Source organism: Dendrobates tinctorius, unplaced genomic scaffold (genome assembly GCF_039654945.1).
Source record: "Dendrobates tinctorius isolate UK_male_01 unplaced genomic scaffold, ASM3965494v1 ptg000056l, whole genome shotgun sequence".
Classification (NCBI taxonomy): domain Eukaryota; kingdom Metazoa; phylum Chordata; class Amphibia; order Anura; family Dendrobatidae; genus Dendrobates; species Dendrobates tinctorius.
In genome coordinates this window covers 15905884-15931589 of record NW_027361724.1, presented here as the reverse complement: position 1 = coordinate 15931589, position 25706 = coordinate 15905884, and the positions used below count along the sequence as shown (strand labels likewise).

Below are 25706 nucleotides of genomic sequence, written 5' to 3'. Positions count from 1 at the left end.
CTTTCATTGTTTGGACCAGCCATAGTGTAAGAATCGAGTGTTCATGTAATGCCGGTTATCAGTATATAACAGTACAGACACAGGGGGCTATTAAATGCATAAAGCACCATATATGGGGACCATCATACACTGGATCATCATATATGGGGCCTATTATGCACAGAATATATACATAATATATAATGTAGCCCAAAGTATGCACGTTGCATTACATGACCGCCCGCTCCTGGCGCAGAGGAATCCTGGTAGCGTGCACTGAACACGCTGTAAGGAAGAATTCACTAGTCTGCAGGCACATAGAGTGAATGCAGACTTTCATGCCAAACCTGGACATCCCCTTTAATAAACTTTTGCATTTATCACTAAGCTTCCTACTTTCTGCAGCAGGTGTATGAATTAGCAGAACAATACACTGATAATGGGTGAGGAAGCTGGGGTGACATCAAATCATTGTCACTATGAAACAGTACACATAGCTCAATGATTAGAGCTGGATCCCGGGCGTGGAGGGGGATTGCCACTAGTCACATGCCTTAGATACAAGATTGTTTACAGGTACAGACGAGCAACAAGCTCTGCAGCTGAGTGACCAGGGCCACATTCAGAAAATCCAGTGCTGGGAATAAAGACGAAAGGATCCAGGTAAATGCACACTCTTCCATACAGGGACAAGGCATGGATCAGATCTATTGGGGTGTATCATTGTCAAAAGCAGATTTATGGGTTCAGCAGCAGATAATGGAGCTTTCCATGGACTACGACTTTGGGTCAGACATTGGATGAAGGGACCTGTTCACAATGGCTTTCTTTATTTGACAGGCAGATCCCCTTGATTAAGCCCTCCACATGTCCGTGTTTCAGGTACGTGTGGCATCTGTTTTGTCACGGATACCACTCGTAACCATTATAATGTATAATATAAACAGGAGAAGAGTCAGCTCACCCCCTGGAGAGTCCGGAGACGCGGATCAATTGATGATTCAACAGGTGCTGAGGAACAAGGTAGGGAAACCCAGCTTCCAGGAACGTCCATTAAGATCCAAAAAGTCTTACTGAGAGGTGTTAAAAACAATCGTAGCTACATGCCGTCATTGTAAAAGCAAAACGCGTTTCAGATGCTACTGTCCTTTAGCCATTGCAGGAAGGTTAGTGAATAGGTAAGTTTAATCACATGGCAACGAAGAACCTACGACCACGTTTATGAAAGTCTCAACACAGTTGAGTAATAAATATACATAAAAAATTCATTTTGTAATTATGTAAATCTTAATGATAAATCAAGTCCTGCCTGAGATGTAAACCTGTCGATACTCTTGTTTGTAGTGAGTAGATCCACCATGATTCATGGTTCAGCACCCCGATGGGCTTTTTAACTCATTCAATCCCAAAGAAACGGCATGAGGAGACATCTCCTTCGTGTTACTCAGAAAAATGTTTGGAAACATCAGAGCATTTAAATTAGTTTTTTAACCTCATCAAATAAATGTTTCCAAAATCATATTTTTAATGGTCCCATTGTGATGTGCTGCTCACATATTGTAGGCTGCATGTAGTACATGTGATCATATCAGGGCCGGACTGGCCATCTGGCAATTCCCTCAAATGCCAGAAGGGCCTGTCTGGTCGTGGGCTGTCGTGTTTGCTACATTGTTAACAGAATCCGTGTTATCAAGACACCCATACTGTTAGGAGTTGTGACGGAGGACAAAGTCACTGACTCCATCACTTACCCCAGTAGGCCACGGGAATCATTAGAAATATTGGTCTTGTCGTAAACCTTGCTTTCCTTCATGCAGGGTAATATTAGTAATATATCTCATCCAGCGTTGGGGACAGGGACAGCATGGGCCTGTGTGATTTTAAATGCCAAGGCTGAATTTCAGTCCCAATCTGTACCTGGATCAAATATACTACAAAAGTCTATTAGTGTAGGAATTAATATTAAAGGACTTCTGTGTAGCTAATGATGTAAAGGTTTTAGTTCGGTCCACATGTTTGTAACACGTGAAAACATTATGGCCTCAAGGAAAAAATCTTTTTGTGCTTAACCACGTGCAGTTAATTTTAAGGGTATCATATAGATATAGACTAGGAGAAAGAAAGTTGCCAAATGTTGGTGCTTTTTTGACACAAAATTGACAGCATGGCAAAGTGGATGTCTCAATTTTTGGTCTTGATGTAACATTGTTTTTTACTGGTGCATGTAACATCAAAAAATTGGAGACTGAATATGGAGCTAAAGGTAATTTGATTAGCAACTCAATTAGTTTCTTGATATTTCTCCCTTAAAATGTAATTTCTATCAATATCCTGTAAGATATGATTAGCTCTATCTTTGATTCAGTGGGGATATGTGACGCTAGTCACTACTCATTTACAAGCTGTGAGGCAGGGTAGTCAAACATAAACTAAAGGGGAAAGACAAAGGCTTAGTCAGGTAATGGAAGATAGCGGAGCAGAGCAAAGTGGCAAAAGGTGAGATCGAGGTCCAAGGTCAGGCAGCAATAGATCAACAAACAGAGTACAGTAAAGAATACAGGTCAGTTGTATATGTGTGTGGCACCCCAGGAGTTCGGTTGCCACAGTGGCCTTGCCTCCCTCCAGGGGGAGTGATGTCATGCCTGGAAGCAAAGAAGGAATCTCCTTACCAGGTAGTTCCAGCATACAGCACAGTTCCTGCTCCAGCAGAAGGAGCTCTAAAACCAACTTCTGGGGAGCTGCTCTCTGGTCATAAGCAGGAAGTTAGTAGGTAGTTAGTGCCTGAACAGGGTTGAGAAAGCACGTGTGGAGAGGAGCTGGGGGACAGGAGCTATAGCTGAGCTCACCCCCAGGCTTGAGCGCCAGAGACCGGGTCCCCGAGGCTGTGTGGGCACTAAAGCCCCAGCAGCAGAATCCAGAGGACAGAAGACCGCAGATCCTATGTCCACAACTGATACTCTATGACATAACAGCATGTGTGAGCCGGAAATGCCAGATAGGAGCGATCCCTGAAGCAGGCTACAGTTACCTGTCATGTGAGTGGAGTTCTACCTAAGTGCCAGACAGAGAGAGGAGGAACTTGAGAGTTTTACAGCAGCAAGTACCTCAGAGAATTGCGCTAGAAAGGAGACCTCACAACCCACCTGCATAAGGAGATTTGTTGTGAACTCATTTTCTGGTTTACCTCTGGCTTCTGGTGAGGGTGGTGGAGCTGTCATGGTATCTGGAATTTTGGTCTGACAAGCGAAGGGTTAATGGTTAGAGCCTCTCTTTGACCTCAGGGAGGGTATTTATGGCCACAGGCGAGCAACCTTCCCTGTCGTTTATACTTCATACTTGAGTGTGTCCAACCCTGTCTTTGCTAAGTGCCTCTCGCCTGTTCCCGTGTCTATGGTGTGTATGATCTGGTCTGGTTTCTGGTTTTGTCTCTTGGCTTTCTTATTTGGTACCGTCCTGCTCGACCCGTGTTCTGACCTTTGGCTTCCCTCGACTACCCTCTCGCCTTCTGATTTTGTACCGTGCAGCCCGACCCGTGCCTGACCATTCTTGTTCTGCCTGATTCTGTACCACATTGCTCCTGCTGTGTATGACTTCTGGATTGTCTGACCATCGCTACTGTATAAACCCCTGGCTCTCTGAGCCCCCTGTCCATCACCTCAGCGTCCCTGTGATAAGCTCCACCCCCTCTGACGTCACAGGTCACGTGGTGCTAGGTCCTGCAGCCTCAGCGCTTCTACCAGCGCTCCAGCGCTCCGCCCCTTCCACAGGTCCTGTGACCTCCCAAACTGTGTTCCTACACAGGCCCCTCTGACAGCCCCGTGGTCTGAGTTGCTACGCTGACGCCGGGACCGCTGACCGGTCACGCTACCCTCCTGCAGATAAGGGTAAGCGTGATATTATAAACGACCATTACTTTTTCTTCCCCCCCCACTCATCCTTCTGTTACTACCTGTTTCGATATTTGTGTGTGAGTGTGTGGGGGACTGCTGCGGTCATGGACCCGATGCAGGCATTGTCGGAGCAAGTGATGCAGCTCTCCCAAATGTTCCAGAAAATGAGTGTTGAACAGCGCAGTATAGCTCATACCCAGCAGCAGATGGTTAATACTGTGCAAGGGGCTATGTCCTCCGAGAGTAGGGATGTATCCCTTACGTCCCCTGAATCCCCGGTTAAACTGCCTGACTCCTTTTCTGGAGACAAAAAGGAGTTCAGAGCGTTCCGGGAGGGGTGCAAATTGTTTTTCTCCCTGAGACCTCGCTCGTCCGGGGGAGAATTTCAAAGGGTGGGGGTAGTTATCTCCCTGTTGCGAGGTGCCCCACAAGCCTGGGCATTTTCGTTAGCACCCACAGCACCAGAACGTATGACTGTGGATGCGTTTTTTGAGGCCTTGGGCCGTATCTATGATGAGACTGATCGAGTACGCTTGGCGGAGGACATGGTGATGAGCGCACGTCAGGGTCGGCACTCTGCAGAGTGGTATTGTTCTGAGTTTCGGCGGTGGGCAGCGGAAGTCACTTGGGATGATGTGGCCCTCCGCGGTCTGTTCCGTAGGGGCTTAGCAGAACGCCTTCAGGACGCACTAGCCCTACATCCGCCTCCTGTTACCCTGGAAGATGCCATGACACAGGCAGTTCGGATGGATCGACGGTTAAGGGCCAGTGGGGTGATGCACTCCGAATCACCTCTGTTCGCTTGGAGCAAGAAGGTGGGGGCCAGTGCTATACCCATGGAGATTGGTGCCACATCCATCAAAAAGAAAGAGAGGAGACGCCGGTGGGATAAACAGCTGTGCTTTTATTGTGGAGAAGCAGGACATTGGAGGAGAGACTGTCCGTCCTGTCCCTCGTCCTCCCAACCGTCGGGAAACTACTAGGTCTGGGTAGTGATCGAGGAGGCTGCCCAGACCCGCAGGTACCTTTTTCCTCATGCCCCAAGCTGTTGCTTGATGTTGAACTGCTGGTAGACAAATGTCGTTTTTTTCCACAGCTTTGGTGGACTGCGGTTCCTCACTTAACCTGGTCAGTGCCAGCACCGTCTCCAGGGTCAAGATAGGGACAGTCAGGTTAGAGACCCCGTTGAAAATCGTGGCAATTGACTCCTCCCCTCTCACCCGTTCGGGGATTCGTTATACCACCGATACCTTTGTGTTACAGGTTGGCTCCTCCCATGTGGAGGAGAGAAGATGTTTCATTATGGATAATCTACCGGAAGGGCTGGTGTTGGGTATGCCGTGGCTTCAGCGGCACAACCCGGTAATTGACTGGGAAAGGAGGGTTATTGTTAAATGGGGTCTGAAATGTAATGACTGTTCCTATAAAGCTGTGTGTTGTGTTTCCCCTGCAAAACCTGTCTTGGAGTCTTCTGTGTGTCTGGAGGGCATTCTGGAGTGCCTGAAAGACTTTGAGGATGTGTTCTCCGAAAGCGAGGCTGAGGCATTATCCACACATAGGCCTTTTGACTGCAACATTGATTTAGTCCCAGGGGCCAAATTACCCAAAGCCCGTCTGTTTAATTTATCAGGGCCTGAACGTTTGGCCATGAAAAAATATATAAAGGAAAGTCTCCGTAAAGGGCATATCAGACCTTCGGTCTCCCCAATAGCAGCGGGGTTCTTCTTTGTTAAAAAGAAAGATGGTGGCCTGCGTCCCTACCTCGACTTACGGGAACTTAATAAAATCACTGTTAAAAATGCATATCCCTTACCGCTGATTCCCGATCTGTGCAATCAACTCTCGGGAGCAAAATGGTTCTCCAAACTGGACCTTAGGGGGGCTTATAATCTTATTAGATTAAAGAGAGGGATGAATGGAAAACGGCGTTTCTTACTACTGAAGGGTTGTTTGAGAATCTTGTGATGCCATTCGGTCTCGCCAACGCACCAGCAGTTTTTCAGAATTTTATTAATGTGATTTTTGTGGACCTGATTGGCCGCCTTATTGTCATTTATTTAGATGATATCTTGGTTTTCTCCACAGACGAACAGTCTCACCTATCTCATGTTAAGATTGTTCTCCAGAGACTCAGGGAGAACCAATTGTTTGTTAAACTAGAAAAGTGTACCTGTTTTGTGCAGGAGCTAACTTTTCTAGGGCTAATTATTTCTCCACAGGGGTTTCGTATAGATCCCAAGAAGGTGCAGGCCATTGCAGATTGGGTCCAGCCACAAGACCTGAAGGGTCTACAGCGTTTTCTGGGGTTTGCAAATTATTATCGGAGGTTTATCAAGGGTTTTTCTCAGATAGTGAAACCTCTTACCAATCTCACATGTAAGGGGGTCGATATAAAGAATTGGTCCCTTCCGGCCAAACAAGCTTTTGTGAGTCTGAAGAATTGCTTTATGTCTGCACCAGTTCTGGTGCAGCCTAATCCATCACAGCCATTTGTGGTAGAGGTGGATGCGTCTGAGGTGGGGGTGGGGGCTGTTTTTTTCTCAAGGATCGTCTACATTAACTAATCTCAGACCCTGTGCTTTTTTTTCCAAGAAATTCTCTCCTGCAGAGAGAAATTATGATGTGGGGAATAGAGAGCTCTTGGCTATAAAACTGGCGTTTGAAGAATGGAGGCATTTTTTGGAAGGGGCAGAACATCCAATTACGGTTATCACTGACCATAAAAATTTGGAGTACATCAAAACAGCAAAAGGTTGACTCCCTGGCAGGCTCGGTGGTCACTTTTTTTTTCCCAGTTCCAGTTCTCCATAACTTTCCGGCCTGGTTCTAAGAACGTGAAAGCGGACGCATTGTCATGGAGTTTTGAACCTCTTTCTGCCCCCGATCCTCCCTCATCCATTCTTCAACCCGGGGTGGTGATAGCCGAGCTTTCGTCAAAGTTGGAGCGAGAGATTGTGGGAGCTCAATCTTTAGCTCCAAGGGCCAAACCGCCTAATAAATTGTTTGTACCACAGGTCTTACGGTCCAAGCTCTTACGGGAGTTTCACGATTCTAAGTTGGGGGCCCACCCAGGTATTGCGGTCACTTATGAGGCGGTAAAGAGAATGTTTTGGTGGCCATCAATGTGTACAGAAATTAAGGAGTATGTCATGGCCTGTGGGGTGTGCGCCCGTTCTAAGAACTCTCATTGCTGGCCGGCCGGGGAATTGGTACCACTGCCAATTCCAGAAAGACCATGGACTCATTTGTCCATGGATTTCATTACCAACCTCCCCCCCTCCAAGGGTAATACCGTCATTTGGGTAGTGGTGGATAGGTTTTCGAAAATGGCACATTTCGTACCCATGACTTAACTACCGTCTGACGAGGTCCTTTCTAAACACTTCCTTTCCCAAATCATTCGTCTCCATGGGGTACCGACCAATATCGTTTCTGATAGGGGGACACAATTTATTGCAAAGTTTTGGCAGGCTTTTTGTAGGAAGTTGGGGATATCTTTGTCTTTTTCCTCAGCCTATCACCCGGAGAGTAATGGGCAAATGGAGCGCACCAACCAGTCTTTGGAAGAAATCCTTCGATGTTTGACTGCTACACTGCAAGAAGACTGGTGTGATGCATTACCACTGGCGGAGTTGGCCTTTAATAACCGAATTAACCAGTCCACCGGTAGGTCACCTTTTTTTATTAACCTTGGATTAAATCCTCATTTTGGTAAGTTTTCGCGGTTGGATTCAAATTGTCCAGGGGTAGAAGATTCATTTAGGCAGATCAGTGGTTTATGGTCAAGGGTTCGCGCAAGTATTGAAAAGGCTCAGGGAAGGTACAAACGTTTTGCTGATAGGAAGAGGGGTCCAGGTCAGGACTTGCATTATGGGGACAAGGTTTGGCTCTCAACACGGAATATAACGTTAAAACTGCCATCAGCAAAGTTGGGTCCCAAATTTATTGGTCCCTATGTAATAACGGAGGTGATTAATCCAGTGGCTTATCGGCTACGTCTCCCATCCTCCCTGAAGGTGCACAATGTTTTTCATAGATCCTTGCTTAAGCCGGTAGGTTCTGTAAGAGAGGTACGTACTCCTCTACCACCGCCTATATCAGTGGACGGTCACATGGAGTTCGAGGTGCAAAAAAATGTGCAATCTCGATGGGTTCGTGGTTCTTTGCAGTACCTCATCCATTGGAAAGGGTATGGCCCGGAGGATCGATCCTGGGTGCCGGCCAGGTCAGTACACGCAGATCGCCTGGTCAGGGCATATAATGCTCGATACCCAGGAAGACCTGGCGGTCCGGAGGCCCCCCGTTGAGGGAGGGGTACTGTCATGGTATCTGGAATTTTGGTCTGACAAGCGAAGGGTTAATGGTTAGAGCCTCTCTTTGACCTTAGGGAGGGTATTTATGGCCACAGGCGAGCAACCTTCCCTGTCGTTTATACTTCATACTTGAGTGTGTCCGACCCTGTCTTTGCTAAGTGCCTCTCGCCTGTTCCCGTGTCTATGGTGTGTATGATTTGGTCTGGTTTCTGGTTTTGTCTCTTGGCTTTCTTATTTGGTACCGTCCTGCTCAACCCGTGTTCTGACCTTTGGCTTCCCTCGACTACCCTCTCGCCTTCTGATTTTGTACCGTGCAGCCCGACCCGTGCCTGACCTCCTGCTTGCCTGACCATTCTTGTTCTGCCTGATTCTGTACCGCATTGCTCCTCCTGTGTATGACTTCTGGATTGTCTGACCATCGCTACTGTATAAACCCCTGGCTCTCTGAGCCCCCTGCTCGTCACCTCAGCGTCCCTGCGATAAGCTCCGCCCCCTCTGATGTCACAGGTCACGTGGTGCTTGGTCCTGCAGCCTCTAAGCGCGTCTACCAGCGCTCCGCCCCTTCCACAGGCCCTGCGACCTCCCAAACTGTGTTCCTACACAGGCCCCTCTGACAGCCCCGTGGTCTGAGTTGGTACGCTGACGCCGGGACCGCTGACCGGTCACGATACCCTCCTGCAGATAAGGGTAAGCGTGATAGGAGCTGGATGTGTTGACAGAGGAGTCGTGAGTTCTCCATCCAGGCTCCCTCTAGTGGTAACAGTAGGTAATGAAGCTGATCTAAATGGCAGAGACCTGTCACCTGAGGAGGAGGACTGTGAGTGGACATCAGGAGTCTCTGACTGGATTTAAGACAGCCGACTCCCTAATTTTGTGCTGGTGATTTTTTCCTGCCCTGAGGTTCTGGTTTCCAGTTCTGTTCCTGCCTTCTCAAGCTAAGTGTGCTCTGCTATTTTTTCACATGAGATTTGGCCTGGTTTACTCAGTTTTTGTGGTCAGCCAGCCCCTGCTGGGGCTGTGCTGAATTTCCATTCTTATGTCTCTGTTTATGCCAGTTTGCTTTTTGTCCCTGATCAGATTGGTCTCTTTTTGCTCTGTCTTCAGAATATACCAGACTGCTGATATAGGGAATTGAAGTCTAGTGACTTCAGGGTTTTTGTTATCAGAAAGTGTTGGACATTTTTGGGCAGGGTTTTGTGCGTGATTGCAGACAGCATCTTTCCTGTCCTTTCTAGTTAGTGTGGGCCCCATTGTTTGCTCAGCCTATTTTTCTATCTGTGTTTGTGTTTTCATCTTTTCTCACCGACAATACATGTTTGGGGGCTGTCTATTGCATTGGGGTCTGCTCTGGGGCAGTTTAGATTTCCCCTTTTCTTGCTTTAGTTTTATTTAGCTCTCCGGCTGTGACGAGGCATCTATGATCATCGTACGTATGCTCCACGGCTACTGCTAGTTGTGTGGTTAGGATCAGGGGTCTGCAATCCGCTTAGTTACCAACCTCTCCGGTTTTCTGTGGCTTAGCTTGTATTTGTTTTTCCTCCTCGGTAACTCACTCATAACAGAGATTCCCAAATTGCTTCCAGGCTGACCGACTCCAGAACCTTCTGTAACCTGAGCCCTGGACTGTACCTGCATTGCTCAGTAAGGGTATGTGCACACGTTGCAGATTGTGCTGCGGATTTTTCCGCTCGGATTTGGCTAGACCTGCGGATTAGCCTGCGGTTTTCCTCTGCGTTTTGACACCTGGTCATGGAGCAGGTGTCAAACGGCTGCGGATTCCGCACAAATATTTGACATGCTGCGGATTTAAAACTGCAGCTAATCCGAGCGGAAAAATCCACAGCATGTGCACTGCATTTTTTTTATTTCAATTGAATATAAAAGATAAAAGGTACTGTACAACGCAGCAGAAACTGCTGCGGATCCGCAGGGCCAAATCTGCTGCGGATCCGCAACAGAATCCGCAACGTGTGCACATACCCTAAGGCTATGTGCACACGCTGCGGTTTTGGCCGCAGCAGAACTGCAGCAGTTCTGCAGACAGTGTACAGTAGCATGTTATCCTATGGGATTTACATTCTGCTGTGCACATGCTGCGGATTTTTAACTGCGGAAAAGCTGCGGTTTTGAATCCGCAGAAAGAAATGACATGTCAATTCTTTTCTGCGGATTCTGCTGCGGTTTACCATCTCCTCCATTGTAGAGATGATAAATCGCAGGTCATTTTACCTGCGGTTCCGCAGATAGAAAATCTGCAGCGTGTGCACATAGCCTAAAAGGTAAAGGAAACTGCACCCAGCTGTGTCCTCTAATTATTCCTGCACACCTACCCAACTCTGCTACATCTATCATCACTACCTCTAACATCTACATACCAACCGCCCTGGGACAAAGCTCTGCCTGTGTAGAGCTGCACCAACTTAGCTGCATTACCATCAGTCCCAGAGGATCTGCTCTGCAGTGATGGTCACCTCTGACCAGAAACCACAGGTGGCGTTACGAACATTTTATTATAAACTTTATTCCCTTGTAAATATCCTTTTAATTGGACGCCCAGGGCCACGGACCGGGTCACTGCTTCCGTGACACATCCCCTTTGAATACTGGCCCGGTACCGAGTATCCCCACTGCCCTAGCGGGAGCTCCATGTGCCTAGAACAATAGTGACCAAGCAAAGTCACGACTAGTGAAGGGGTCAGACAAAAGTACTACTTAACGTTACTGAAACTTCTTAGCTACAATCTGCTAAGGGTATGTGCACACGTTGCGGATTCTGCTGTGGAATTTTCCGCCAGGATTTTACTAAATCCACAGGTAAAATGACCTGTGGATTTAGTGCGGATTATCTGTGGATTTTCAGCGTTTTTTGTGCGGATTTCTCCTGCGGTTTTACACCTGCGGATTTCTATAATGGAGCAAGTGTAAAACCGCTCCGGATTCCGCACAAAGAAGTGACATGCTGCGGATTTTAATCCAGAGCAAATCTGAGCGGAGAAATCCGCAGCATGTGCACGGCATTTTTCATTTTGGCTTCACTTTAATGGTACTGTACACCGCAGCAGAATCTGCTGTGCATCCACAGGGCCAGATCCGCAGCAGAATCCACAACGTGTGCACTAGGGTGACCGCAAAAAATCGATGTCGGAATTTTGTCCGTCTGGACCCCACAAAACGATTCCCCTTTCCAGATATTGAGATAGCCAAAATTTGAGCTCGATCAAACGACATTAACCCGTGCCACTCGTCGCTCAAAGTTTGAAAAAATCCAAATTGAGGTATTTTAAGATTTAGGTATTTTGCATAGTCTGTTAGACTATAAAGAATGTGACAACAACATTGCAGAAATAGCCCTGACCAAATTTTCGAACCATTTGTGGTATTTGAATGCAGAGTTGGTGGGATTATCGTTTTTTGATCCCACCATTACAGACAATGAAAAGTTGTTAATGGCTAATAAATTGCTCAGTAGCACAGATGAACCCATCAGAGCACGCTAGGGTTGTAAATCCAAAAGTTAGGAAAGAAAAATTAAAAGAGGTAGGAAGTAACCGACTTTAACGACCTTCTGACAAAAGATGAAGAACAAAAGCAATATGTCCTGCAAGTTGTAAGCAAATGCCGAGCATTACATTCTGACGTTTCAAAAACTACTTTAACAAAAGCTCTAGAATAGATTAGATAACTATGTAAAATTATCAACTCATGTAGGTTAGCGTGCTCTGATGGTTCATCTGTGCTACTGAGCAATTTACATTTGGCAGGATGCAGTCTCCGAGCACAGATGGCGGTGCGCCTTATCAGAGTAGGGCTGCGGGCGCCGCGGATGATGGGGGCCCCCGCTCCAGCATCTCCCTGGGAGCTATGCTAAGTAACTTGCCCCGGTTTTCTGGCTCCGATACCCTATTGTGGAGCTGGACCGAACGTATGCGGGGCCTCTTCCGTATGCACCCCATGACTCCCGATCTAGAGGCTAAGGTGGCCCTTATGACGCTGGATGGGGAGGCCCGGAAGTCGGTTATGTTGAGACCCCCGGGGCGTCGCAACACCTTCGCCAGGGTCTTACAGATCCTGAAACACAAAAAGAAAGCACAGAATAACAAATGTGCAGATCCTGGAAGAGACTAACGGGGATCCGACAGACGTGGGGGAGTTGAGAACCCAGTTGTTCAGTCGGATGCAGGGGGAGGGGGAGACCATCACCCAGTATATGAACGCCCTCCAGGAGCTACACACCGCCATAGAAAGGAAGGACGGAATGGGGGTAGGGCCCATCGACATTACATTGCGTGACCTGCTAGTGACTGGACTCCGGGACCCACTAATCAAGCAGGCAATGCGGGAACAGGTCCGAGTGAACCCACGTATAGCCTTCTCCGAAGTGGGAAGTCAGGACCGGGTGCGAGAGCAAGAGCAGGGGTTGACGGCTCCTGTGGGGAAGGCCCGGAGCATGGATTCCTCCGTAAGCGTGGTCGAAGAACCTCAATGGATTGAGGAAATGAGACAGGAACTGAAGAGTATCCGGGGTGAGCTGGCCGAAGTGAAGAAGAGAACAGAGCCCGCGCCCGGTTGACCTGGCTACAATTCCGGGCCTTGGGGGCCTCGCAATACCCGAGGTGGCCAAGCCTCACCGCCCCGGTGTTATGAGTGTGGGCCACTTCGCACGGGAGTGTCCGCGGCCTATGATACGACTAGTGGCCGCAAACCAACTGCCGGTACCTGTCGCCGGGGTGGTGTGGCTTCAGATGACATTGTGTGGAAAATCCCTCGGTCGCCGGGGAGTGGTCCTAACCCAAGGAGAGACTAACGACCATCATCCGATCATCTTGGGCATGAACATACTGCAGGAGTTCGGCAATCTACTCCTCAACGATACCACGCAGGAGACCCTAAGTCAGTGGGGTTCTCGCACGGCTCAGGGGCAGGTCTTCCAGCGGTTGGTGCGGGAAGCGCGAGTGCTCCAGGAGTGTCAGGAGGGTGAGACGCTGGGCAAGGTCATCGCACCGGCGGCCCCCCCGCTCGTGCTTCCTCCGGGGCAGACGGTGGTGGCTCTGCCGATCCGCGCCCCGATACCACTGGAGGGCGTGGAGGTGCAGGTGGAACCATGTTACTCGGAGCGCCTGCATCCTGCTCGCCCGCTCCCTGGCCACAGTGCGGGAAGGGACTGTCTTGGTACGTTGTGTCAACCTGGAAGATCAGGGTATCGCCCTGAAGCCCCGGGCCGAGATGGCCAAACTAGTAAGGCCATTGGAGGAGATGCTGCCGGACCCCGCGGTCCAGTTGAGGGTGCAACCCGAAGATCCCTGGGCAGTGACGGTACAAACCCAACAGGCTGCCGCATCCTCGACCCAAGAAAAGGGTCGAGTCATCCTGCAGAGAATGCGGGCCGAACTGTCCGGCCTAGCGCCAGCCCAGCTTCTCCAAGTAGAGACACTTCTTGGACAATTTTACAGTGTCTTCGCCAGCCACGAGGACGACTTCGGATGTACCACGGCCATCACGCATGGGATCCCCACGGCAGGAGCGGCCCCCATCCCGGAGTGATATCGACAAATGCCACCGCAGCTATACCAGGAAGTGAAAACTCTGTTAGCCCAAATGCTTCGGAAGGGGGTCATACGAGAAAGCCAGAGCCCTTGGGCGGCCCCTATTGTCTTGGTTCGGAAAAAAGATGGTACTTTGCGTTTTTGCGTGGATTATCGGAAGTTGAACGCCTGCACCATCATGGATTCGTATCCACTACCCCGCATAGAAGAGTCTCTGTCCGCTCTCGGGAATGCAACGTACTTTTCAACCCTTGACCTGGCCAGTGGGTACTGGCAGGTGCTGATGTCGGAGGAAGACAGGGCCAAGACGGCATTCATCCTTCCCATGGGACTGTTCGAGTTCAATCGGATGCCATTTCGGCTGGCCAATGCCCCAGGAACTTTCCAGCGGTTGATGGAGCGGTGTTTAGGAGACCTCAACTTTGAAACCACTCTGATATACCTGGACGATATTATCATCTACTCCGCCACGTTCGAGGACCACCTGAAGCGGTTGGGGCAGGTGCTCGGCCGGCTGCAGGAGTGCGGGTTAAAGGTAAAGCCCCAGAAATGCCACCTGTTCCGCACCCAAATCGAGTACCTGGGGCATACCGTCTCGGCAGAGGGCGTCCGACCATCCCTCGAAAAGGTCGCTGCCATCCAGGGGTGGCCTACCCCCGAGACGGTAAAGGATGTGCGGGCCTTCTTGGGGCTGGCCGGCTTTTACCGTCGGTTCGTGAAAAATTTTGCACGCCGAGCTCGAGCCCTGCAGGACCTGCTGAAGGGGGCTCCCGCCGGGGCGAATGGTCGGAAAGTCCAATGGCAGCAACCGCAAGAGGATGCGTTTCAAGATCTCAAGGCTGCGCTCTCAGACGCCCCGGTATTGGCATATGCGGATTTCTCGCAACCGTTCATCCTACATACCGACGGGAGCCTTCAGGGACTAGGAGCTGTGTTGTCACAGGTGCAGGGCGGCCGGGAGAGAGTGATCGCCTATGGTAGCCGATCGCTGCACGACTCAGAACGTAACCCGGACAACTACAGCTCCTTTAAGCTCAATCTCCTCGCGGTGGTGTGGGCAATGACGGAGCGGTTCGCAGAGTACCTGGCGGGCTCCAAGATGGTAGTGCGGACCGATAACAACCCGTTAGCCCATTTGGAGAACGCCAAACTGGGGGCCCTCGAGCAGCGGTGGGTGGCTCGGATGGCCAAATTCAATTATAAGATCATCTACAAACGGGGAGCTGAAAACGTGCATGCCGACGCGCTCTCCAAAATCCGTCACACCACCCCAGGGAGAAGTCGAGACGACGAATTAGAGGCAGACGAGACGCCGTTCGCCCTTACTACCGCCGCGCCAACAATCAACGCGCAGGAAGCGCCTCATCCGGGACTCCTAGGAGGGATGCTGGAACAGCCCCGCGATAACTGGATCCAGCAGCAACAAGAAGACACAGAAATTGGACTCCTGCACCGATGGGTGGCCACTGGTAAATTACCCACGGGCTCACAAAGACAGACTCTGACCCAAGATATGTTGCTGATGTTGCACCAGTGGAAAAGGCTAGCCATCAAAAAAGGACTTTTATATCGAAAAGCCACGTCACGAACCACGTCAGCTACGATATGGCAGGTGATCGTGCCTGGAGCCCATCTCAACCAACAGGCCCAGAAAGCCTATGAAAAGGGGGCTCATTTTGGTGCTCAAAAGACTTTACAATGGCTACAGCAGAGAGTGTACCACCCACGCTTGCACGCTGCTGTAGAAGAAGTTTGTCGAACCTGCCGTTCGTGTGAGCTCGCTAAACCCCACGCGCAACGAGCCCCGGTGCAAATTATTGTAATATTAGCCCCTCTGGAGCTTCTTACGGTGGACTATCTAACCATAGGTCCTGCCCATCAGGGGTATGCACATTGCCTCATTATGGTGGACCATTTCACCAAGTTTGCCTTGGTCACCCCCACCCGAGACCAAACAGCGGAGTCGGCCGCCTATGCGATTTGTAAGAACTTTATTCAAGTGTATGGCTGTCCACAATGAATACATTCGAACCAAGGGGTGTGCTTCCTAGGGAAAGTTGTGGCGCCCCTGAGGCTCAGTCGCCACAGAGGTACTGCACCTCCTGAGGTGTGGTGCCTCACCATCCAGGTAAGTTGGAGGCTCCTGATCACGCTCCAACATCTGCATCCCACACAGCACAGTAGTTCAGCAAAGCCACATTGCAGCTCCCTGCTTGGAGTGTAGCAGAGCACCTTTGGTGGCTCCCTGCTTGGGACACGAAACGTGCTGGGAGGCGGGTGGAGTTAGAAGACATAAAAGAGTGGGAAGGATTAGTAGTCAGAGAGAGTCAGTCGGGGAGTCACACAGAGAGAAGTGAGGAAAGGAGATCCCTCGGAGAGGGATGGAGGAAGGAGGTGCTGCAGCAGACCTCAGTGACCTGGGTCTGCTGGCACGGGAAAGGAAAGGAGAAAGACATTGAACTGAAACCTGATCTTCCATGAGAAGGAGAGATTAGTACGTAACGAAGGAGGAAAAGAGAACAGAGGACGTGGGTTAGAGGAAAACCTTGCCTAGAAGTTCTAAGCGCAAGGCCGGGGCCCGGTCCCCGAGGTTGTATGGATGCTAATGGTTCTGCAGCAGACACCGGTGGAGTAGTGGACTGTAAATGCACTACTCCCATCTAAGACTTGGAGGCACAACAGCAACTTGGATAGTGAGCCGGGACTCAGGAGTAAGGAGTCCCCGAAGCAGGCTACAACTGTCTGCCGTACAAGTAGAGATCTTGGGATCATCTGTCAGGAGGCACTCCAGTGTAACTCAGTACTGGGAGTACTTCACACTTAAAGGCGCTATAAGAGGAGACGTTCAGAAAGGTACATGTTGGCGGGGCGTTGGAAGGGAGCATTCCACCTGACCTGGAGGTTGATTGAGCCTCTGACCCGGAGGACACAGTACGGAGGCAGGCACCTGTGTGTACTACAGACTGTGAGTAAAGCTTTGGAAGTACAAGCCCTGGTGTCCTCCATTGATTCTTGCGTCAACACACCCAGCACTGCTACATCTGGGTACCAGCTACTACACCGCTTGTGCCTCTCCTCTACCCCTACATCTACACTGCCCTGGGGCTACAGCTTCACCTGTGGGGAGCTTCATCATCTTGGCTGCAACACACCACCAGCCCCAGAGGATCTGCACGCAGCGTCGGCTTAACATCTCACTTGCCGAGCACCACAGGTGGCGTCACGAACTTTTCCATTAACTATATTCCACCATTCAATCTCCCCTGTTAATTGGGCTCCCAGGGCCACGGACCGGGTCACCGCTGCTGTGACAAGCCCCTCTGAGAGACCGGCCCGGTACCGAGTACCCCAGGCGACCCAAAGTCATGGAAGAGCTACGCCATCTTTTCGGTATCGATAAACTGCGGACTACGCCATATCACCCGCAGGGAAATGGAGCATGCGAGCGATTCAATCGTACACTAATCCAAATGTTGCGTACCCTGGAGAGCGACCGCAAGGCCCGCTGGCCTGAATATGTCCCCGAGCTAGTGTGGGTGTATAACAATTGGGTGCATCGAGTGACTGGTTACACCCCCTACTCGTTGTTCGGACGAGAAGGCAAAGGCATTACGGAGGTGGAATTGAACCCGGAGGAACGACAACCCTGGACCGGGGTATCCTCGTGGGTCCGAAACCACCAGCAACAGCTGCAAACCCTCCTCCGTATCGTCCATACGAAGCTCCAGGATCTAGAACAGCAAGGGGGAGCACTACCCCCACCCACTGACTTTCAAGCTGGGGATCGGGTACTTGTACTTGATCAACGCCCCCAAAACAAGTTAGAACCCCGGTGGGAGGTGAACCCGTACCGAGTGTTGCACGGAATAAGCTCCAACGGACCTGTGTACGAAATACAATCGTAAGGGAACAACACGCCTCTCACTCGGGTTGTGCACCGTAATATGTTACGACCGTGTACGTCTACCGATCCCCCGCGACCCGAACCGACCCCCCAGGTCCCTGACCCCCTGCCTATCGTCTGGGACATGGACGACGAAGAGGACTTCCCTGTCAAATCTGCGGGGCGCCCCAGCAATGGCACTACCGTAGACCCGGAAATCCCACCCGAACCAATGAGTCGACCACCCTCCACCACCCCAGAAGACTCCACTGCACCCGAGCTTCGACGCTCCGAGCGGTCAACAGCTGGCAAACACCCTGAATGTTACGAACAGGACCAGTTCGTATGACGACAAGGACTGTCGTCTCAAAAGACTAACCCAAGGCTACAACAACCCTCGCCCGAGGACTGGCGAGCATACAGGGCGGGGGAGTGTGGGAGGAACGGCCCCCATCGAGTGTCCGGGCCGAAACCAAGGGAGCCGTCATCCGGGTTCCGGGGGAAACTGTTCCCGGGGCACAGAATTCAAGGACGGACCGTTCTGACAGACAGATGGGCTGGGGGAGGGACCAGTATAAAGGAGGTGGGGAATTCCCCGGACGAAGAGTCAGCAGACCGGGACGCAGACTGCAGGAGAGCGTGGGAGCGACGGGAAGCCAGAGCGACTAACCTGTGCGAGAGAGGACGCTTACTGAGGACTCCAGAGAGACGGTGCCAAGGGGATTGTCCAAGACTAGCTGCCCGTGGCCACAGCGGCCCCAGTCCAACCCGCTGCCGCCTCCTCTCAGCCCGCTGCTGCGGCCTACCCGCGGTCACCCACGGCTGCTGCCGCCTCTCCTCCGCCTGCGGCTGCGGCCTGTTCCCCGCCACCCGCAGCCGCCCCATGCTCGCCCGTGGCCGCATCAAGCACCGTGCCGTTGGCGGTCACCGGCGTCCCGCTCAGGGTCGCAGCAGGGACCGGGCCTCTGCTGACCGCGGATTCCCCGTCGCAGCCGTTAGCTGCGCAGGTGGCCTGTCATCCACCACACATCGCTGCCGCTTGCCCCAGTCTGGGGGACTGAGGCCCTCCTGTCCAAGGACTCCGCCGGGGCCTGCGGGGCTCCAGTGTCACCAGGGCGCGAAGACTCCGCCAACGCTTCAGCAACTGGGCCCAGCAACTATTACGCCAAAAGACCACCGACCCGAACGGCGAGGGACATCTGGACGGCTAAGTAGACTCTATAAGGACCCGTAGTCGGCCATACCGCGGCCCTATAGTGACCGGTCGTTGCCGGAAGTAGTCGTGTGCTTTACATCTGTGTTTGCCTGTTTAGAGCCCGTGCACGGGCCACCTGTGTTACCCCCTTTTTGTTGGTGATCAGGCCGTGACTGAGGAAAGTACCCTTGAGTCCCATAAACATTATTATATAAAACACCGAATCGTCTCGCGACTGGTCACTGCATCCTGCGTACCTGCAAGCACCACACTCGCATCATGAAGCTTTCAGAAAATGACATCTTCTGTGCTTTATGGCAGGACGTGGGGGCAGGGTCCTCTTCTCATTCTCCGCCCCCCCACATGTCTCCTTTTATTTTTTCTGTAGGTCACGGATTAATAAGTGACCTGCCTCCCTTTTTTAAAATTCAGTGCCGCCACCATCATTGTGCCGACCATGCTTGCGCAGTGGGGTCCAGTGTCCTGTGGGCAGGATTTCAATAAAATGGAGCTGGAGGTGGCACATGCGCACATCGAGATTTTGTCTCTGAACTGAGCATGTGCCGCTTCTGGCCCAATTTATTGAAGTCCTGCACACGACGTCAACTCTCACTGCGCACGCAGTGCCCACACAATGATGGCGGCGGTGTTGAATTTCAAAAAGGAGGCAGGTCACTTAATAATCAGTAACCTTCAGAAGAAACAGAGGAGACTGGTGGGGGGCAGAGAACCAGAACAGGACCCTGCCCTCACGTCCTACCCCGAATCACACTGAAACACAGAAGACGTCATTTTCTGAAAACTTCAGATGCGAGTATTACACAACCCCTGGGCAGATCCCTTCACATCAGGTATCATAGTAATCAGCATCACGGCGCCATTATAGCCATACCTTTAGTTTATAGGGCTCAATCGTGCTGACTTATTTCCTTTAATGTGATACCTGCCGATCACTGGAGGTCGGACCACCTGGTGCTCCGAATTGTCAAATTGTCATGTAGCAATGGCCACTCTGCTATGTTCACTGTCTATAGGACTTCTGAAATAATCGGGTACAGCGCTTAGCTATCGCTAATAATAAATGGCGGCTGATATCTGGTGCCATCGGTGGGTGCATCAGCAATCTGCAAAATTATCCCATAACATTGGAATAGGTGATAACTTGATAAGATGGGAATGACCCTATAAAAAAAAGTTTAGCTATTAGGTTATGTTCTCACGATGAGCTTTTTGGTGAGTTTTTAACATTGCGTATTTTTGCTGCGTCAAAAATGCAGCGTCTTACAGTTCCAGCAAAGTGGATGGAATACTTAGAAATGTCATGTCCACTGAGCTTCTTTTTAAGGCATTATGAATTCACCTGCAGTGCGGGCTTCAAATCCATAACATGTAAATTTCTCCCACACGCTTGAATTGGGTCCAGAAATTCCGCAGGCTGGAAAACACAAACGCATTTTAAGTGTGTTTCCACGGCGAAAACACATAAAAAATGCATGTAATCTGCACCTAAGCATATCAATAAAGTTGTCAAAGCAAAAAAAAAAAACAGGAAGTATTAAAAACACAACAGCTTTATTTAAAGCATGACTTACCAACAAGAGAAAAAAAACTGCAGAGTCAAAAATCACAAGAAAAATATATGTTAAAAACACGCACACAAAAAAAAGCAATAAAGAAACACAAGTAACCTAATGTAAATAACAGGTGCAGAAATTCTGCAACATCAAAAACTCAACAAAAGCTCATCAAGGGAACATAGCTTAATACCAGCTGTAACTCCAGACCTGTACACAATAAGTAATGAAATAAATTTACCAAGTAACTTTAGTATTGCCTTTTCTTGTAGGCAACACCTGAAACAGAGCAATTCACAGAAAAGTGCTCTAATTTTGGAGTGAGTGGGGCTGCAGTGGGTAAGTGCATAATTTAGTTATCAATGTCATTTTATCCGGACCTCATTGATATAATTAATGCACCTACATATTATCTCACTGGACATTCCTCATATCGGTTTAATACAAATTCTGTAACATATTTTTCATAGGCACCCAAACATGGCAGACCCCTACTTGGTGGATCATATGACTAGACTAAAACTAAAACTTTTGGAAAAGGTAAGGAAATATCTTGAATTTGTTTTACTATCTATATCCAAGACTTTTCAATTTTTTGTTCCAACCTGTGCCTCACAGGACAGACCAAGGTGATGAATAGGCCTCACCATCTGTGCCCAAAGGTTGTGTCAAGATTGAAACTATTGCTCAAATTACACTGCACAACAAATTTCAGGGAAGTTCTTGTCCCCTGAAAAAAATTGTATTGTATCTTATAGATTTTGATATGCTGAACATGAATATGTGCTCCAAAAGTCTGTATCACGTAAGGGTTTTAACCCCTTCATGACAGGAGCTTTTTTTTTAGTTTTCGTTTTTCGCTCCCCTTCTTTCCAGAGCCCTAACTCTTTTATTTTTCATCAATATGGCCATGTGACGGCTTATTTTTGGCGGGACGAGTTGTACTTTTTAAGGACACCATTGGTTTTACCATGTCCTGTACTCGAAAACAGGAAAAAAAAATTCCAAGTGTGGTGAAATTGCAGAAAAAGTGCAATCCCACACTTGTTTTTGCTTGGCGTTTTTGCTAGGTTCACTAAATGCTAATACTGACCTGCCATTATGATTTTCCAGGTCATTACAAGATCATAGACACCAAACATGTCTATGTTCTCTTTTATCTAAGTGGTGAAAAAAAAAATTCCAACTTTGCTAAAAAAAAAAAAAATTGGGCAATTTTCCGAGACCCATAGCGTCTACATTTTTCATGATCTCGGGCGTAGCCTCTACATTTTTCATGATCTCGGGTTGGGTGCAGGCTTATTTTTTGCATGCCGATCTGACATTTTTAATGATACCACTTTAATAATAATAATAATAATAATAATAATAATAAATATAATAATAATCAATTTTATTTCTATAGCGCCGACATATTCCGCAGCACTTTACATTTCAGAGGGGATTTGTACAGACAATAGACATTACAGCATAACAATAATCACATAGATTATAACAAATACCAAGAGGAATGAGGGCCCTGCTCGCAAGCTTACAGTCTGAGGAAAGAGCAGAAATGACGTGGAAGTGCAATAAGGACTGCGCTTGTTTCTGGTAGAGTAAAGGGTTCTTTATTCAGCCAACGCGTTTCCTGAGCCTGCTGGCTCACTTCATCAGGGCAGATTACATTGGAAGACAGTGAAACATACTTATAGACAAAAAAGGCGCCAATACAGGGTCAAACAGAATCAGCAAAGGTCAACAACAAAAAAAAAAAAAAAAAACAATGAAACTTTATTACAAGCATAAAAAACACAACAATAAGAGTATATATAGAAAAGAAAGAATAAAAATATGTAAAAGTACAAAAAATTAAAATATAAAACAGAGTGCTATGGATCACGGGGTTAAAACATGGCTATAGTTAAAAAAGGTGAGTCCTCAAGGGGTATTAGAACCTGGCTCATGAAGTGCAAATGGAAGGTATTAGTCCACTAGACCATAAGGCTTGACTGTGGTGGTGTGAAAAGTAAATTGAGGGGTTAAAAACAATGAAATTACAAACATAGAAAACACAACAATAAGAGTTTATATAGAAAAGAAAAAATAAAATTATGTAAAAGTACAAAAAAAAGGAGTGCTAAGGATCACGAGGTTGAAACATGGCTATAGTTAAAAAAAAAAAAAAAGCTATAGTTAAAAAAGGTGAGTCCTCAAGGGGTATTAGAACCTGGCTCATAAAATGCAAATGGAAGGTATTAGTCCACTAGACCATAAGGCTTGATTGTGGTGGTGTGAAAAGTAAATTGAGGGGTTAAAAACAATGAAATTACAAACATAGAAAACACAACAATAAGAGTTTATATAGAAAAGAAAAAATAAAATTATGTAAAAGTACAAAAAAAAGGAGTGCTAAGGATCACGAGGTTGAAACATGGCTATAGTTAAAAAAAAAAAAAGCTATAGTTAAAAAAGGTGAGTCCTCAAGGGGTATTAGAACCTGGCTCATGAAGTGCAAGTACAGACTATAAAGTGCGGATGTAAGGTATTAGTCCACTAGACCATTAAGCTTGACTGTAGTGGTGTGAAGAATAAATCTTTTCCCCCTCTTTTATCAGATAAAAGCATCATTGATAATATTGAGGCCATAGGGACCAATTGTCTTTAATTTATAAATCCAATAGACCTCTTTTCTATTCAGTGCTTGGGTTCTATTGGAAACGTGTTCAGGGATGTGTTCTATAGGAAAAATGATAGCTTTCGAAAAATCTCTTTGGTGAAATAAATCAAAGTGACGTGACAAACCGTGTTTTTGATACCCAGTTTTAGTGTTGTGTCTATGAGAATTCATTCTACAGTGAAGGGGTTGTGTGGTTCTGCCAACATACAATTTAGGACAAGGACAAAGGATGACATAGATGACAAAGGAAGACACACAGGACAGGTGGTTAGTGATGGTGAATTTTTCTGAGGTGAATGGATGTGAAAAGATGAATGTATTATGAGCAATATTACTGCATAGACTGCACCTGGGTTTCAGGCATCTGAAAATGCCTGGTGTCAAGCCAGTGCAGTTATCAGGAGTACACTGGGTCAATCTGCTAGGGGCCAGATGTTTTTTAGTGATCTGGCCTTCCTAAAAGTGACAGTAGGTCTATCAGGCAGAACTTTATTGAGTATTGGATCATTTTTGATAATATACCAGAGATCACCCAACATATTTTTTATCTCTTTATGTTGGGAGTTATAAGTAGTGATAAAGTTGGCCTGATAGTTATCATGTGCATCCTTTTCTTTAGATCTCTCACTTAAAAGAGTTTGCTGATTAAAATTTTTAAAAACATTATTAAAAGTAGAATGAACCAATTGGGAGGGGTATTTTTGAGCAAGGAATCTTCCCTTGAGGACCTCAGCTTGATTATTAAAATCCTCGTCCTCTGTGCAATTCTTTCGGATTCTCTGAAATTGATTATGAGGGATGTTAAAAAGCCATTTGGAATAGTGGCTACTCTTAAAATGGACATAACTATTGGAGTCAACTTTCTTAAAAAAGGTTTTGGTATGAATTTTGGAATTTTTTATAAAAAAAGTGATATCAAGAAAGTCCATCTGGGTATTACTAATGTGGGGGGTGAATTCCAAACCCCATGTGTTATTTTGTATAGAAGAAATAAAAGCATCAACTGAAACGTGACTGGTGTCCAGGATTAAGAATAAATCATCGATGTATCTTCTATATAAAACAATACCCTCTAGAAATGAATCAATAGTAATAAAAACATTCTCAAAGACCCCCATAAAAAGATTAGCATAAGTTGGCGCGACCCGTGATCCCATAGCGGTGCCTCTGATCTGATGATAAAAATCCCCCAAGAAAGTAAAAAAATTATTATGTAAAATAAAATCCATCCCATTAAAAATAAATTCCTTTTGAGGGTCAGACAGTCGACTGTCGGTTAAAAGAAATTTTTTAAAACAGCTCAAACCCAGTTGGTGATCAATGTTGGAATACAAAGCAGATACGTCAAAAGAAATAAACACATAAGAATCTTTCCAAGGTGTGTTATTAGTTAAATTGATCAGTTGTGTAGAATCCTTTAAAAAACTAGGGAGCTGTGAGACATGAGGCTGCATGATTCTATCTATGTAAAATGATAGATTACTGGTAAGGGAGTCAATACCCGAAATAATGGGTCTTCCTGGTGGATTAATAGTATTCTTGTGTATTTTGGGCAAATGGTACAGGAAGGGAGTGGAGGGGTTCTTGACTGTTAAAAACTTTTTTTCATGGTCATCAAGAACCCCAGAATCATGCGCCTTTGTAATAAAATCATTGTAAAAAACAGTGGCTTGGGGGATGGGGTCCTGGGGGATGGGTGAATAAAATTTTTTGTCAGATAAAATTCTAAAAGCCTCGTTCACATAGTCAGTTTTATCTTGAATCACTATCCCTCCACCTTTGTCTGCAGATTTGATCACGATATTAGTGTTTTTCTCTAATTTTTCCAGTGCCACACGTTCTTTTGAGGACAAATTTTGTTTTACTGGTATATTTTGGGTGGGTAGTGCATTTAGACGATCCAATAGGAGGTCAGAGAATGTTTCTATATGATGTCCTCTGCTTTCTAGTGGGTAGAATGAGGATTTCCCTCTGACATCAAGGTGGAAGGAAGAGACAACTGTAGTGTTTGAAGTGTCAGGGTTAGAGTGAACTTTTTTGAGTTCAAAATGTCTCAGTAGGGTAAGTTTCCTAATGTATTTCTGGGCATCAAGAAATAACTCAAAACCACTGCTTTTATTTGTCGGGCAAAAAGAAAGCCCCTTGCTTAGCAACCCTTCCTCCTCTGGGGACAGGGGGTGAGAGGATAAATTAAAAACATTCGATTTTATTGGCATGAGTTGTCGCTTTTCCCTTTTTTTCTTTGCTCCTTGGCCTCTGGCTCCTCTATAGGGTTTTTTCTTTTTAGTGTGACCTTCTGAAAAAAAGAAGTGATATATTTTTTTGCTTGGGGAATGGGATTGCATGCAGCTGGTAGAAAAGAAACTGCTGCTGATGAACCAGCAGCAGAGTTGTCAACAATGACCTGGTCATTAATGATCAACCTCTTTTATGTGGAAACAGCAGGGAGTTTATCTATGTAGGAGGTGGTAGGGTTGTCAGCATTAAGGACAATAAGATCAGTGGTGACAGGAGGGTCAAAATCAGAGACCTCAGTGGTGTCTGATTTTGCTGGGGTGAGTGGGGGATCAAAAAAAGGTAGGGGGAAGGAAGAAGATCTCCTTCTATCAATGATTAGTGATGCCATGTCATTGGCAGGATTAGGAGTAACATTATCAGTGGGTATAGTGG

The 25706-nt window shown here is 47.6% G+C and overlaps 1 protein-coding gene across 2 annotated transcripts in view; it reads left to right on the top strand.

Moving 5' to 3' along the window:
- The first annotated feature begins 560 nt into the window (after positions 1-560).
- Positions 561-25706, top strand: part of CUNH21orf58 (chromosome unknown C21orf58 homolog) — a 64727-nt gene continuing 39581 nt past the window's right edge. The window contains exons 1-3 of one of the 2 annotated variants that reach the window (XM_073577529.1): positions 561-642; positions 20650-20716; positions 20848-20917. In XM_073577529.1, coding sequence (XP_073433630.1) covers positions 20858-20917 — 60 coding nt within the window. In that variant the 5' untranslated portion in view covers positions 561-642; positions 20650-20716; positions 20848-20857. Of the gene's footprint in view, positions 643-10546; positions 10673-20649; positions 20717-20847; positions 20918-25706 lie in introns of those variants that run through there. The other variant, XM_073577528.1, reaches the window with a different exon arrangement.